Here is a 15,689-nt window from a genome sequence, read left to right as displayed (position 1 = left end):
ACCTACAACCAAGATTACTTTACCCAGAAAAGCTATCATTCAGAATTGAAGGTCAGATAAAGAGCTTCTCAGATAAGGAAAAGCTAAAGAAGTTCATCACCACCAAACCAGTATTATATGAAATGCTGAAGGTATCCTTTAAGAAGAGGAAGAAGAAGAAAAAGGCAAAGATAAAAATTATGAACAACAAATACACATCTATCAACAAATGAATCTAAAAATCAAGTGAATAAATAATCTGATGAACAGAATAAACTGGTAATTATAATAGAATCAGGGGCATAGAAAGGGAGTGGACTGACTATTCTCGGTGGGGTAAGGGGTTTGGGGGGTGTGGGAAGAGACTGGACAAAAATCGTACACCTATGGATGAGGACAATGTGGGGGGTAAGGGCAGAGGGGGGGTAGGAACCGGGTGGAGGGGAGCTATGGGGGGGGAAAAAGAGGAACAACTTATAATTTGAACAATAAAGATTTAATTTAAAAAAATGCCATTTACATCAACACTCCCCAAGAATGAAATATTTAGGTATAAATCTAACAAAATATGTACAAGATCTAAATAAGGAAAGTTTCAAAATTCTGATGAACAAAATCAAAGAACTAATTAAATGAATATCCATGTTAATGGATAAGAAGACTCAAAATGGGAAGGTGCCAGTTCTTCCCAATTTGATCTATAGATTCAGTGCAATCCCAATCAAAATCCCAGCAAGTTATTTTGTGAATATTAATAAACTGATTCTAAACTTTATAGGAAGAAGCAAAAGACCCAGAATAGTCAACACAATATTGACAAAGTTGGAAGACTGATACTACCCAATTTTAAGACTTGCTATATAGAGTTATAGTAATCAAGACACTGTGGTATTGGCTAAAGAATAGACAAATAAATCAATGGAACAGAATAGAGTGCCCAGATATAAACCTATATAAATATAGTCTTCTGCTCTTTGACAAAGAAGCAAAAGCAATACAGGGGAACAAAGATAGTCTCTTCAACAATGGTGCTGGAACAAATGGACATCTATATATAAAGGAAAAAATGGATCTAGACACAGAACTTATATACTGATACCCTATGCAAATCTAACTCAAATCTAACTCAAATCTATCACAGACCTAAATGTAAAATGCAAAACTATAAAATTCCTAGAAAATAACATAGGAGAAAACCTAGATGACCTTAGGTATGGTGATGCCTTCTTAGGTACAACGCCAAATATATATCCATGGAAAAATAATTGATAAGTAGAACTTCATTAAAATTAAAAACTACTACTCTGAAAAAGACAATGTCAAGAGAATGAGAAGGCAAAATACAGACTGGGAGAAAATACTTGCAAAACACACAACTGATAAAGAAGTGTTATACAAACTATACAAAGAACTCTTAAAACTCAACAAGAAGAAAACAAATAACCCAACTAAAAATGGGCCAAAGACCTTAGAAGACACCTCACCAGAGAAAAGATATAGATGGCAAATAAGCATATGAAATGATGTTTCACATAATATGCCATCAAGGAAATGCAAATTTAAGCAATGAGATACCACCACACACCTATTAGAATGGCCATAATATTGACCACTGACAAAATGGTGATGAGAATGTAGAGCAGACAGAACTCTCATTCACTGCTGATGGAAATGCAACATGGTAGAGCCACTTTGACAGTTTCATACAACACTAAACACAGTCTTACCACACAACCCAGCAATCACGTTCCTTGTCATTTACCCAAAGGAGTTAAAAATTTATGGCCACACAAAAACCTTCATAAAGATGTTTATAGAAACTTCCTTAATAATTGCCCAAGCATGGAAGCAATCAGGGTGTTCTTCAGTAGGTGAATGAATACACTACGGTCCATCTAGATAACAGAATATTACTCAACACTAAAAAGAAATGAGCCAGCAAACCTTGAAACAACATGGAAGAATCTGAAATGGCCTGGCTGGTATTGCTCAGTTGGTTGAGCATCGATCATGTACCAAGAGGTCCTGGGTTTGATTCCCGGTCAGAGGACATGCCCCAGATCCTCAGTAGGGGGCATGCAGGAGGTAGCTGATTGATGTTTCTCTCTCATTGATGTTTCTATCTCTCCCACTCCCTTCCTCTCTAAAATCAATACAAACATATTTTTTAAAAAACCTGAAATGCATATTACTAAGTATAAGAAGCCAATGTGAAAATGATATATCCTGTATGAGTCCAACTATAGGGCATTTTGTAATTGCCAGGTTTGGAGGGCAAGGAGGATGAATAGGCAGAGCACAGAGGATTGTTAGGGCAATGAGAATACTCCATATGCTACCAAACGATGAATATAGGTTATTAAACATTTGTCAAAACCCACAGAATATACAACACAAGAGTAAACCATAAGTATACTATAAACTTTGGGTGATAATGATGTGTCAATATAGGCTCATCAATTGCAATAAATTTCCACTATGGTGGAGGATATTGATAATGGAGTAAGCTATGCATGTGTGGGGGCAAGGGAGTATATGGGAACTTTCTGATCCTTCCCCTCAGTTTTGCTGTGAACTTAAATTTCTATAGAAAACACTCACACTCAAGTTCATATAAAAACCTGCACGTGACTGTTCATATCAGAATTATTCATAATAGCCAAACACTGGAACCAGGCAAAACATTATTCGAAGGTTAACAAACTTTGATACATGTACACAATGGAATACTAGCCAGTTAAAAAATAAATTATTGATACACATCAACAACTTGGTCTGTCAGGCCCAAAGCCAACACTATCTGATCTACCATCACTGTGCTTTATAACAGATCTTACAGTAATTAGAAACTTAATAAAAGCCAGATCATGCTTTTCAATGAGAAGTAGCAAGAGGTTTAGGAATCCTATTTCTTGCACAAAGACTCTGCCTTAGAAATAAGATTAACAACAGAAAAGAAACATTTTTTATCTTTAAAATACTCTTGTTATATTAGTGAGTTTTCTTGTTCCTGGGAAATATACTCATTGAAATATGTAGGAGTCTGCAACTTACGGTCAAATGGTTCGATAATATGTATAGAAGCAAAGGAAATAAGCAAATGTTAATAACTGATGAATTTGGTTGAAGGTTATATGGAAGTTCTTTGCACTATTATTGCAACTTTTCTGTAAATGTGAAAAGATTTTGAAAAAAAAATGAGAAAAATCCACAAATGTAATAATTCCAGATCTTGGGGGGCCGATCTCAGTTGCCATTTGTACATGGTTAATTTTTCATTACTCGGATTAGGAAAAGGAAACAGCTTCTTAAATAGCCAGCATGTACCTGGCTTAAATAAAGCACGGCAGACCACGTTACTTGTTTAATCATTAATCCTATGGTACTCTAGAAGAAAATAATGAACCATGTCATCTGTTAGTTAACATTACTGTTTTGGTTCATTTAAATATGCTGTTTTTCTAATGTACAGTACAAATGTTTAAAAAAACACACACACACACAAACAAAGCAAACAACAAAAAGGTGATATAAAGGGCTATCCATATCTCAGCTAGTGGGAACTGAGGTTTTGGGGGGTTATGACTTATAATCACAACACACCTGGTAATAGCTGGCTTTGGCCTCCATCATCATCTGCTGGGTGGCGATCATCTTCTTCCTGCGCTTGCACTCTTCCTTGAGGAACTTGATCTCGCCGGCCTGCTTGCTGAGGAGCTCCTTGCTCTGCTCGCAGTTGGCCAGGCTCAGGTGCAGCCGCTCCTCCACGGCGTGCAGCTGCGAGGTGAGGAACTCCTGCGAGTGCATCAGGTACTCGATGGACAGCTGCGCCAGGCGGATGAGCTTCAGCAGCACCGGGTCCACCCCCGACTGGCAGTGCGGGCACTTCTCGTCCTCCAGCTTGCAGAAGGTGATGTTCATGATGTTCTCCTGCAGCGTGAGCACGTCCACAGCCCCCGCCACCTTGTCCACGTCGATGGCGCTCAGCCGCCGCCAGTCCACACTCTCCAGCCGCGGCCGGAACTGGAAGAAGGGCAGGGAACCCGTCGCCGCGCTGGGAGGGAAACAGGCCATGGCGGCCGCGCCCGCCGCGGCCCCTCCGGAGGCTTCAGAACCCTCGAGACCGTTGGTGAGTGGGTAGTAGACCTGCTTGTGGAAGGGCTGTGGGAGGGAGACACAGCGGGAGTGGCAGGGGAGCTGAGCCCCGCGGCCCCGCCTCCCGCGGCCGCCCCTAGCCCGGCGTCCAGGCCTCCAGCTCTTACCATGCTTGCAGCAAATTGGCCACCTCTGCTGGCATCGGAGGACGGGGTGCACACGGCTACTGGGCCCGGGCCGCCCCCCGGACCGCCGCCGCCCCGCTCCTCACGATCAGGAGAAAGCCAGCTCTCTGGAGGCGGCGGCGGTGGAGGCAGCGGCCTAAGCTCTGAGCGTCTCCGCCGTTGCTATGGCAGCGTCCCGGGCCCCGGGGACTGGGAGCAAAGGGCGCGCCGGCCCCCCCTCGTGGTCAGCGAGCGCCCAGGGACCTGTGGGGCCAGAGAAGAACTCCTGGACGAGCCTGAGTGGATACACGCGTCCACCCAGAGAGGGCACCTCCTGAGCGTCCGCTCCCCGGGGTACCACCCTCCCTGACCTTTGGGCAGGACGTGCCATGTCCCTAAAGCCCAGGGATGCATATCGCAGTGCCCTGTGGGTCCCAGTTGCCATACTCAGGTTATTCACTGCTATTTTCGCTTTAGGTTTTGCGATCAGAAATAGCTACTCATCCTTATTTTTTACACATCATTTAGAAAACATTAAGCAACGAAACTGTAAAATTAACTGGGATATAGGGGGACTGCCTGCCAAAGGGCACAAAGACACTTTGGAGTATAATAAACAATATTCTATATTTTGATTGTTTTGTTGATTCCCCAGGCATGTACATTTGACAAAATTCATCCAATGTATTCACCGAAAATAAGGGTGCATTTTGTATAGGATACCTCAATAAATCTGTGGTGTAGTTAATTGTATTTGATGATACATTTTCTACATTTCTTACATTGAAGATACTTTTTAAAATGGACTCTTTCTTCTTCTATGGGTTGGCCACCTAAGTTAACATTCTGATAGAAGTACAAACCAAAAAACTTCCCCAAATATTTAATACTTTGTGTTTCCAAAAGGATGTATTTTTCAAAATGTGAAGGTAAAAAAAAAAAAATTACATGGAGGGGAACTTTAACCATCAGCTTTACCATCAAGTTTTACAGGGCTCTGGTATCTACCTTACAAACTCGTGTGGCAGCTGCATTCTGTTTTTTGGAGAGGCTAAAAAATTTCTAGCAGCAACTTGTAGACCTCGGGCCTCTCATTCTTGGGGTCTTCTGAGGGCTGCCTGTGGCTACCACAGAGATCAATGAGCTGAGGAAAAGCCAGACATTCCTCAATCCACCAGGGAGCCCTGGCTTGGACCAACCATCAGGAAAACTTTTGTCTTTCCTAACAGCCAAAGAACAGAGGAAAGAAAAATACAATTCAGAGTAACCAGAAGCATAGCTGTAATATCCAATTTTTTACCACTTTCCAGATATTGTCACTACAAATAAGCCGACATAAAAGCATCCAGGAAACAAGCATACACTTCCTATGACTTCATAGAAACCATACATCCAAATAACATTTAATGGAACTGGAGGGCGGGGGAGGGGGGGTAGCTATTACGGATTGACTGCACCCAGCATAAAAGTCTTAAAGATCTAGGTTCAGTTTGAGTCTTCCATTTACTTGCTGCCTGGCCTAGAACAAGTTATGTCAGCACTACTAGGCCTCAGTTCAAAGGGGATCAGGATACCGACCTGGCAGGTCTGTAGGCTGTGGACTCCATCCACTGGGCTGCAGGATCAGCGGGGACAAGGGCCGAGGTCTCTCTTGCTCACCGTGATATTCCCAGCACCTAGCAGAGGACAGACAGGCAGGCAGAGGCGTTAAGAATTCGCCGAAGGAACGCGTGGATAAAGAAGGATCACATGAATTAGGCACTTAAAGTGAATGCCAGCTTCCACCCCTTATCCCTGTATTTTCTGCCACGCTCTAGGACCAAGCCCTTGGAGCTGAACGTGGGAGACTGTCCACAGGCCCCCACTGCAGTCTAGGGAGGAGGCACGCGGGCCAGAGACACCCATTTCTTTTCGCTGCCGGCACTCTGGTCCCACTCTGGCGCCACGGGGCTGGCCATCCTAGCTCCTTGATTGAATCTGGTCCGCAAGATGGCCGGACCAGGAATGAAGGGGGCATGCTTTCCCGTTCCCTCTGTCCCCATCCCCCAGCAGGGCCGCCAGCGGGGCAGGCTCCCGAACCCGCAAAGACAAAGGTCGGGAGACGCTGGCTCCCCTGGGGCCTTGGTGTCGCCCCTTTGAAGGCAAATGGGAACGGGGGCTGCGGCAGCCATGCTAGCGGGGTCTGCAGCGCCTCTGCTCACAGCCTGGGGAGCGGGAAGAGGACCCGGCTGCACTGACACCCAGATGCCCCATCTGCCGCGGACTCCCCGGAACGCCTGGCGCATCGCAGGCCTCGGCTCACCCCAGCTGTGCGCTCCTGGGCGGGCGCCGGGCGCTGCCAGCGGACGGGGCCGATGCTGGGGACCCAGACCCCAGGTGCGCTGCTAGCGCGGGCAGGTCCACAGTGGCCCGGGAGCAGCTAAGCCGGCTCCTTGCAAGATGTAGGTTGAAGCCTGTCTGGTCTGGGCAAGTTGTGGCAAGGCAGCCGCCAGGCTCTGCTCCGGGCCCTCCCAGATTCCAGGCCGCTGACGCCTCTGGATCCCCCACCCCCCTCCCGCCCCCCTCCCCTCCGCGATCTTTCTCTGGCCTCTTCTCTCCGCTTCCCAGCTCTTCTGGCAGCTGGGCGGGACCTTGCATGTCTAGACTGCAGCGATAAAACCCGCTCGGCCAATCCGGCTGTTGGTGCAGACACGTGGTGCCGGGCCCACTCGGATGCGGGTGTGGGATGCTCTCTCCAAAGAGGTTTTTCAAACAAAAACCAGATTCACTCTAACCCTGCAGTTGGCCTGGCCTTCAGCTAGCTAATGTCATCTAGGGGCTTTACGTGAATTCACTCCCAAGAAGAGACTCTTTTTAATCGCAGAAATGTGCAAATGCAAGGGAGCTTGAAGAGGCAACATAATGCAGCCCTGCATTTGAGTGACGTGTGACGTGGAAAACGGATTAGGCAACTTTGCAAGTGAAGCACACTAGGTCTCGGCGTTTCTCACTCATGCCCACTTTAGGAGGAGAGGCACAGGTCTCTGTTTGTTGAAAGATCCAGGGTGTGGGGAGAAGGGAGTTGTGGGTTAAGAGTAGTGTGACCATTTATTTAACCTACTCATAAAGTTGGAATATATGGTCCGACAATGGGGCAAAATTCAGTATTTTAAAATAACGAGTAATCCAGAAAGTATGCATTTTTAACAATCCTTTTATCAACCATGAGGTTGACTCAGATTGAGAAATTTGATGCATCTTTTGCAAAATCTTAGTGTCTGCTGTAGCAAAAAAATTATTCTTCAATTAAAAAAAAGAGTAACTACCGATTTTTTTCTGTACAACAAGTTACTTGTGCTTTGTCCTGACTGAGTCAACTTTGTACCATACTTTATTTAGCAAAATTCTTCCAATGTGGTAATACAGCACTAAGTATTTATGTTGAATTCCATGCTTTCGTTCTTACTGGAAATCTTAAGGCCTAGGACAGCTTTGGTGGGATTTTAAAATTTGTCTAATTTTAAAGTGCTTAAATTTGAAAGAGAATACAAGATCCGTCTAAAAATCATCCATAGTGGTATGGCAAATATTTCTAGATAGAAATTTCAGGTACTATAAGGTAAATAAAGCCAATATCCTTTGAGGTAGGTGTGTGTGTGTGTGTGTGTGTGTGTGTGTGTGTGTGTGTGTGTAAGATGATTGCTTAATTAGCATTGTTTGATGATACACCATTTGAGTTCCTTGCATTCCCCATTCCCCATTGTCAGTATATTATCCCACATATGCAGAGTTGGAAGAAAGAAGATAGACCATGGCAGAGTAGCAACCATACATTCTTCATCCTTTTAAACCCTTTATACCAGTTATCACAGCTGATTGGGGAGTGACTGTGATAATTAATTAAAATTTTTAATCATTTGGGTATCTTTCTTCTCCACCAGACTGAGATCCTCAAGTGTTTAGCACATTGAACACACTTAGTATGTGCTCAAATAAATATTTGGTTTTGTGGACAGACATGATCCTTAAAAAGGGGAAATATTGATGAATATTGATTATACTTATGGGAAGCAAATAAAAATGTAGCTGAATTTATTTCAATTTTTTGTTCCTATTTCTCTTGTTTGAAAATAGCAAGTATGAGAAAATTCCTAGACACAACTTTCAATGTGTAAAGTGGCTGTTGAGATAGCAGTGGCTACACTGGCTTTTTTATCAGAGGATCAAAGTCCTGAACTTCACAGTTCCAATGCTACACTCACCACCCCACACTCCTTTAACTCCTTCAATGATTTGCAAGCATCTAAGTGGGTGCAATTACCTTTTTGCTTGAACTACCTTTAATGGCGTTGGCATCTACACTAAAGGCACACTGTTAGCCCATACCAGTCTATATTTTTTATTACTAAAATAAAAGTTCATATTAAATATGTGAGGAGGTGCCTGGACTAGATGAGCATAATCTATCCAAACCTTTATTCCCCATTTCCTGAAATTTTTTTAATTCCTTCTTTTATACTTGTTAAGGGATTTCTGCCTTTTGTTATATAATTTGTTGGGGGACAAAGTTCAGCACACGTTTACATTGAACAATCTTTCCCTAACTTGTTACACACTGAATACACAATCACTGGTAAGTGCTCACAATTATACTTTTCTTTAAAAAAAAATAAAAAAGATATTTTTATTGATTTCAGAGAGGGAGGAAGAGGGAGAGAGAGGTAGAAACAACCTGGACATGTGCCCTGACCAGAAATCAGACCATGACCTCCTAGTTCATAAATCGACACTTTTTTTTTTTTTTTTTTAGAGAGAGAGAGGAAAGGAGAGGGAGAGAGAGATAGATACATCAGTGATAAGGGAGAGTCATTGATCAGCTGCCTCCTGCACTCCCCACACTGGGGTTTGAGCCCACAACCCGGGCATGTGCCCTGACCAGGTTCATTGGTCAGACATGTGATCTCCTGGTTCATAGGTCGACACTCAACCACTGAGCCACACCAGCCAGGCCACAACTATACATTTTACCTTATCCAAAATAAGGACCATGCTCCTTGACTGAGCAACCTCAAAATCTATTCCCACAAACATTCTTCCAATTTTGCAGGTGATGTAAATTAAGAAATTTCTACAACTTCTAGATTTCTTTTTTTTAAAAAATATATATATTTCTTTATTGATTTCAGAGAGGAAGGGAGGAGAGAGAGATAGAAACATCAATGATGAGAGAGAATCATTGATCGGCTGCCTCCTGCACACCCCTTACTGGGGATCGAGCCTGCAACCCAGGCATGTGCCCTTGGCCGGAATCGAACCTGGGACCCATCAGTCCTCAGGCTGACGCTCAATCCACTGAGCCAAGCCAGCTAGGGCAACTTCTAGATTTCTAACTATTCTGTACCAATATCCAAGATTGCCTCACCTCCACACTCTTACCCCCAAGGCCATGCTAAATTTGTACTCTGGTTCCCATAGCAACAATGTGGCTTGGCTCCCGCTAGGAAAATTGTTAGTTCTCAAGTGCAAAAGTGACAAAACGTTCTCAGCTAAGGACGCAGAGTAAGGAATTAATTCAGGATGCTTTGAGGACTTCAAATCCTTTACCTCAACTGCTCTCAAACTTTCTTCAGGGTTCCCTTGAAGACTTGTTAAAACACAGATAGCTGTGCTCACCCCTAACATTTTTGGTTTAGCAAGTCTGGGCTGGGGCCAGAAAATTTGCATTTCTAGCAAGTTTCCAGGTGATGCCACTGTCTGGGGGTCCCACTTTGAGAACCACTGCATTCAGTATTACAGATCCCCTTAAATGTTGCCATTTGCATGGATTCACTATCTTCTGATCAATTCTCTCATCCTATCTAATAAAAGATAGGCTCAGCAGGGAGATATGCAAATTAACTGCCAGCCAAGATGTCAGCCGGCAGCCAGGCAGCTTGAAACTAACATGAGGCTTGCTGGCTTCAGTGACGGAGGACTCCAACATTCCCCGCCTGCCTTGCCGGCCTCTGAGCTTTCAGTTTAAGAAACATTGTAACAAATATAGAAGCTAAACAAAACCCCAGAAACCTGCTTTCAGTGAGCCAGATTTCAGAGCTGGAGTTATACATTGTTTCAATTATAGAACCCAAACAAACCAGATACCTGCTTTCAGGAGTGGAGGCCTAAGAGCTGGAGCGTCAGAGCAAATGCTGGCCCAGAATAAAAAAGAAAAAGAAAAAAAGAAGCAGTTGGGAGTTTCAGTCACCCGCCAGCCTGAAAACAGCCCTCAACCCCTCACGCAGGCTGGCCAGGCACCCCAGTGGGGACCCCCACCCTGAAGGGTGTGTGACCAGTTGCAAACAGCCATCATCCCCTCACCCAGGCTGGCCAGGCACCCCAGTGGGGACCCCCACCCTGATCCAGGACAACCCTCAGGGCAAACGAGCCGGCCCCCACACGTGCACCAGCCCTCTATCCTATATAGTAAAAGGGTAATATGCCTCCCAGCACCGGGATCAGCAGAGCCGAGAGGCCTCCCAGCACCGGGATCAGCAGAGCCGAGAGGCCTCCCGGCACCGGGATCAGCGTGACAGGGGGCAGCGCCCAAACCCCCTGATCGCCCTGTGGCTCTGTGTGTGACAGGGGGTGGGGACACAACCTCCCTATCCTCCCTGCTCTGTTCGTGACAGGGGAAGGCGCCCCAACCCCCTGAGCAGCCCTGCTCTGTGCCTGATGGGGGGAGCTCCCCAAGCCCCTGATCGCTCTGCGGCTCTGTGTGTGACAGGGTGTGGTGCCCCAACCCCCCCACCCCACGGGCCCTGCTCTGTGTGTGACGGGGTCGAGCTATAACCTCCCCATCGGCCCTGCCCTGAGTGTGAGAGTGGCGGCGCCCCAACCCCCTGATCGGCCCTGCTCTGTGGGTGATAGAGGGCGACGCCCCAACCGCCCCCCACGGGCCCTGCTCTGTGTGTGCCTGCCTGATCATCCCTAACCACTCCCCTGCCAGCCTGATCACCCCTAACTGCCCTCCCCTGCTGGCCTGGTTCCCCCACAACTGCCCTCCCCTGCAGGCCATCTTGTGGTGGCCATCTTTGACCACATGGTGGTGGCCATCTTGTGTGTTGGAGTGATGGTCAGTTTGCATATCACCTCTTTATTAGATAGGATGCCATTGCTCAGTTTTTCCTTCCCTCTTGTTCCCCTGCCTTCTAATTTTATCCTCACTTAGAATTATAAGGGGAGGCAGGGTTCAAGAATCGGTCCTAATCCCCCCCCCCCTTTCTCTTTCTCTCTCTCTCTCATCAAGTCTTTATTCCAACGGGGCAATATGGATTTCAGGAACTCATATACAGTGGCTGATAAGCAGAAATGGTATTACTTGGTTTATAGTAGATCATGCTGAGGTAACAAACAGTTCCCCACATTTTTGTATTTATGATAGAAAGGTCTATTGCTTATGCTATACAGCAGTTGTTATGTGTTTGTTGTGACTTCACTCCATGTGGTCTCCTTACAGAACCCGGATAAAAGTAACAGCCTCTATCTGGGACATGTTTTTCTTTTGGCAGAATGGTTACATCATAACGTCGTCTCTTGATATCTCTGCTGGGAAGTACATTACTTCTAATTGCATTCAATTAGCCAAAGCAAATCACGTGATAAAATCCAAAAGTGAATAGAGAAAGGAAGTTTACTCTCAAGTCACTGAAACCCACGGGGTTACAGCCGGGAATATAAATCCTTTTATAAGAAAGGAAATAATGTGGAACAATAATAAAATCTACTACAGAACTATAAGATAGATCAGAGATGGTAAGAACTACTTGGGATCTACAAAGGAGAATAAGATTTAACTTGAAACTACCTCAGACTAAAAATTTGAACAGCTTAATGTGGCAGTTCACCCAGATAGCACTAAGGCAAAGAGAGGAGACTGCAGTTGTTTTATGAGTAACTTCCAACATCCAAACCAATCTATGGCTAGATTTTAGTTTAGCAAGAATAAGGAAACTGCTCAAAATAGTTCAGCATGTCTAGGTTTATGTATTTTATTTATTTGGGGTATAAATGTTTTGCTCTGCCCCCATTTTCCAGGAAAGAACCTTTATAACAAATTCAGTATTTTTTTAAGCTGAGTGGACCAAGGCATATAGGCATATTAGGTTGCCCTTTGGGATTAATCATAGAGGTGACAACAATAGAGCTAATAAAACAACAGGAGAAGATCTGGTAACAACAAAACACCCTGGAAAATGCCAAAGATAGCTTGGGACAAGACAATATCACCTGAACTGCTAGTAGGACATGGAATGAGTCCCCTAAGAAGGCATTCTGTGCTTGCTGAACTGAAAGACACTAGGAACTAAATGTACCCCAAGGTGTTAAAATATCCTTTTAAATTCATTGAGAAAATGAAAATATTCACTTTTTAATGGAAGATTAAATACCACCCCCCCCCCCAAAAAAAATTGCAATGTGATTTTCAAACCCAAATTCACAGACATTTTCTGCTGGGGTCCAACCCCAGCAGGTCCAGGGGTCCCCAAAGGTGTGGACGGAGTCGACGAAGAAGGAATGACACAGAGGCAGCATTCAGTTGATCAGCATGGTTAGGTTCTCTTACCTGGTTCTATTGCCAGGTTCTGTAGGTTCTCCAGGTTCTAGTCAGGTTCTGTAGCCATGTTCCCTCGCTAGGTTCTGTCCAGGTTCTCCAGCCAGGTTCTGTAGCCATGTTCCCTCGCTAGGTTCTGTCCAGGTTCTCCAGCCAGGTTCGGTCACCAGGTTCTAGTCAGGTTCTCTTGCCATGTTCTATCCAGGTTCTGTAGCCAGGTTCTGTCTCTAGGTTCTGTCTCCAGTTACTGTCCAGGATCTTTTGCCATGTTCTCTCCAGCGAAGTTCTTCTGTATCTAGGTTCTGTGTAGGTTCTGTGTCTAGGTTCTGTGTAGGTTCTGTGTCTAGGTTCTGTGTGTCCTGTTGTCTTGTTACATCTGTATTTATACCAGTTGATTCCTATCAATCTCTATTCCAAAGGTTAGGGCGTTTCTTATCTCCATTCCAGGGAGTAAAGATTATGTAGCTTAAGCATGATTGTTCGTAGTTAAAGTGATTAATTACCCGCCTGGCACTTAGTTAAGGGGTTTTATTCCCTCCCTAACTTCAGGGGAAAATCCCTACCTGGGGAAACAACCTTTCTCAGAGAGGTGACCTTGGTTAAAACACATAGTGCCAAGAAGGTGAGCAAACATATTAAGAACAGTATGCCATATATGCCAGGTCCCTTGAAACAGCAAGGATGGACCGGCTCCTGGCAATTTTCAATATAACTGGCCTAGACTCATCAAAATGTCAAGGTCATGAAAGACAAGGTAAGACTGAGCTATTGTTCCAAATGAAGGGAATTTAAGAAACATGACACCTGAATACAACTCAGGCAGATGGCAAAATTTTAATAAAATCTGATGCCAAGAGTATTGAGTATTGTATCAATATTATTTTCCCAATTTTGATAGTTGTATTGTGGTATTGTAAAAGAATATTTGTTTTTAGGAAATACACACTGAAGTATTTAGGAATACAGGGCAACTTCCAAATAAATGAGAAAAGAGCGAATGATAAAGCAAACATAACAATATAGCAAGTTGGGGACTGGATGAAGGGTCTCAGAAGATATTTTGTACTAGCTTTGTAACTTTTTATTTTACAAGGGCATATAAATATGTCCCATTTAAAGGCAGGCCAGCCCTATCCGGTGGTTAGAGCTCCAGGCCTCGAACTGAAGTTTGATTCGGGCCAAGGGCACAGACCTCAGTTGCACGCAGATCCGTGTGAGAGGGAACCAATGCTATTCTCTGTCTCTATCTCTCCCTTTAACTCTCTCTAAAAATCAGTTGAAAAGTCCGGTGAAGGTGAACAAAACAAACAAAAACAACAAAAATAAATAAATAAAGGAAGGCCAGAAGGAGGCAGTGTGGGTCTGTAAGGCAGCTTCATGTTATTAGGCACCCGGGTGTCTTCCCGCCCTGTGTAATAACCTTAGATGAGTCCTGCCTCCTCATGGTAGAAAACCAGTGCTGCAGTTTCTACAATATCCTCAATGTAGGTAACTGCCTGGAGAATATTCTTGTGACATTTAAGTGTAAAATTATGTTAAAACGAAAAGGTAGGAAAAACAAGTGATATATGTAAAGATATCAGCTAAATATTATAATTGTGGCTCTGACCGTAATGAATCCAACCCGATCTGGTGGAAGACTGGAAATTTAGGATTGTGATAAAGAGGGTGGGAAAGAATCTACTCTTAAATGAAACACCATGAGATTATTTCTCTTAGAGGCAAGTATAATATATGAATACAAAAAAAATTATTTAGGAATGACTCATAGGAACAATATCCAGGTGTTCTCTCATATACAAAATTGCTGATCTGAGGCCTTTATTTTGTTTTTCTTTTTGTGATGTGGATTTTATTTTACTTATTTTTTATTCCTCACCCGAAGATATTTTTCCATTGATTTTAGAGAGACTAGAAGGGAGAGGAAAATATAGATGTGAGAGAAACACATCGATTGGTTGCCTCCTGCATGTGCCCTGACAAGGGCTCAGGCCTGGGAGGAGCCTGCAACTGAGGTACTTGCCCTTGACCAGAATTGAACCTGGGATCCTTTGGTCCACAGGCTGACACTATCCACTGAGCCAAACCAGGTACTGCTGGCCTTTATTCTTAAATAAGTTTTGCTTAATTGTCTTATAGCATTGAATGTTTAGAAATGACTGACCCAGCCTAAATTTATTTCCTCTTATAAATGATTTGAACTTTTTGTCTGGCTGTACATAGTGTTATTTCTTTTTCTTTAGAATTTAGAAAAAATTAATTTTACCTGGATGTGTCTCAAGATTTGACAATTTTAGAACTTTTCCTGGTATAAAAAGTGTTCTTTTAATGTACAGATTCAAGTCCTCCTTTTTTTCTTGGACATTTTTCTTACACTATATTTTGATACATTTATTCATTTGTTTCCATTTTCTCCTTTGGAAACTCTGAAATGTATAATTGGAAATTGTTTACCTATCTTTCACATCAACTCTTTTTTTGTCAATCCTTATTTTAATAAACATTTTTATTTAAAGTATGTTAGACATATAGAAAACTACATAAATAGTAAATGTATAGCTTCAGTTGAATTCTCACAAGTTAACACACCCAGGTAACACACTCAAATTTAAATCTTTTTAACATTTTGCTTAATTTCATTTTGCTTACTTTTCTTATTCCTATATCCTATTTCTCTTACTAGGTTTTAGTAGGATTTTCATTTCCAACTTGACCTTCATTGTTATAACTTTTGTTTCTTCCACATCTTTCCTGAGTTTTGTCAGTTTTCAATTAATCCTATTTTTATTTCTCCTTTTCTAGGCTCTTTATCTCCACTTTGTTCTTTTGATATATTATACATATATAGGAAAGTGCTAAATATTAGGTGTACACCATATATA

At 43.4% G+C, this 15,689-nt stretch overlaps 1 protein-coding gene across 3 annotated transcripts in view; it reads right to left on the bottom strand.

Annotated features, from left to right (window-relative positions):
• The window catches only part of DZIP1 (DAZ interacting zinc finger protein 1), a 56,499-nt gene extending 49,644 nt beyond the window's left edge, over positions 1-6,855 (bottom strand). Inside the window, exons 1-5 of one of the 3 annotated variants that reach the window (XM_081083214.1) lie at positions 6,541-6,855; positions 5,817-5,914; positions 5,247-5,460; positions 4,242-4,502; positions 3,583-4,140 (exon numbers count right to left, since the gene is read on the bottom strand). In XM_081083214.1, coding sequence (XP_080939340.1) covers positions 3,583-4,140; positions 4,242-4,244 — 561 coding nt within the window. In that variant the 5' untranslated portion in view covers positions 4,245-4,502; positions 5,247-5,460; positions 5,817-5,914; positions 6,541-6,855. The remainder of the gene's footprint in view (positions 1-3,582; positions 4,141-4,241; positions 4,503-5,246; positions 5,461-5,816; positions 5,915-6,540) is intronic. The other 2 variants (XM_081083215.1, XM_081083213.1) reach the window with 2 other exon arrangements.
• Between the last annotated feature and the right edge of the window lie 8,834 nt (positions 6,856-15,689).

This window comes from Myotis nattereri (assembly GCF_964212035.1).
Source record: "Myotis nattereri genome assembly, chromosome: 2".
NCBI classification, from domain to species: Eukaryota; Metazoa; Chordata; class Mammalia; order Chiroptera; family Vespertilionidae; genus Myotis; species Myotis nattereri.
The sequence above is the reverse complement of the archived record's forward strand: the minus strand, read 5'-3'. Positions and strand labels throughout refer to the sequence as shown.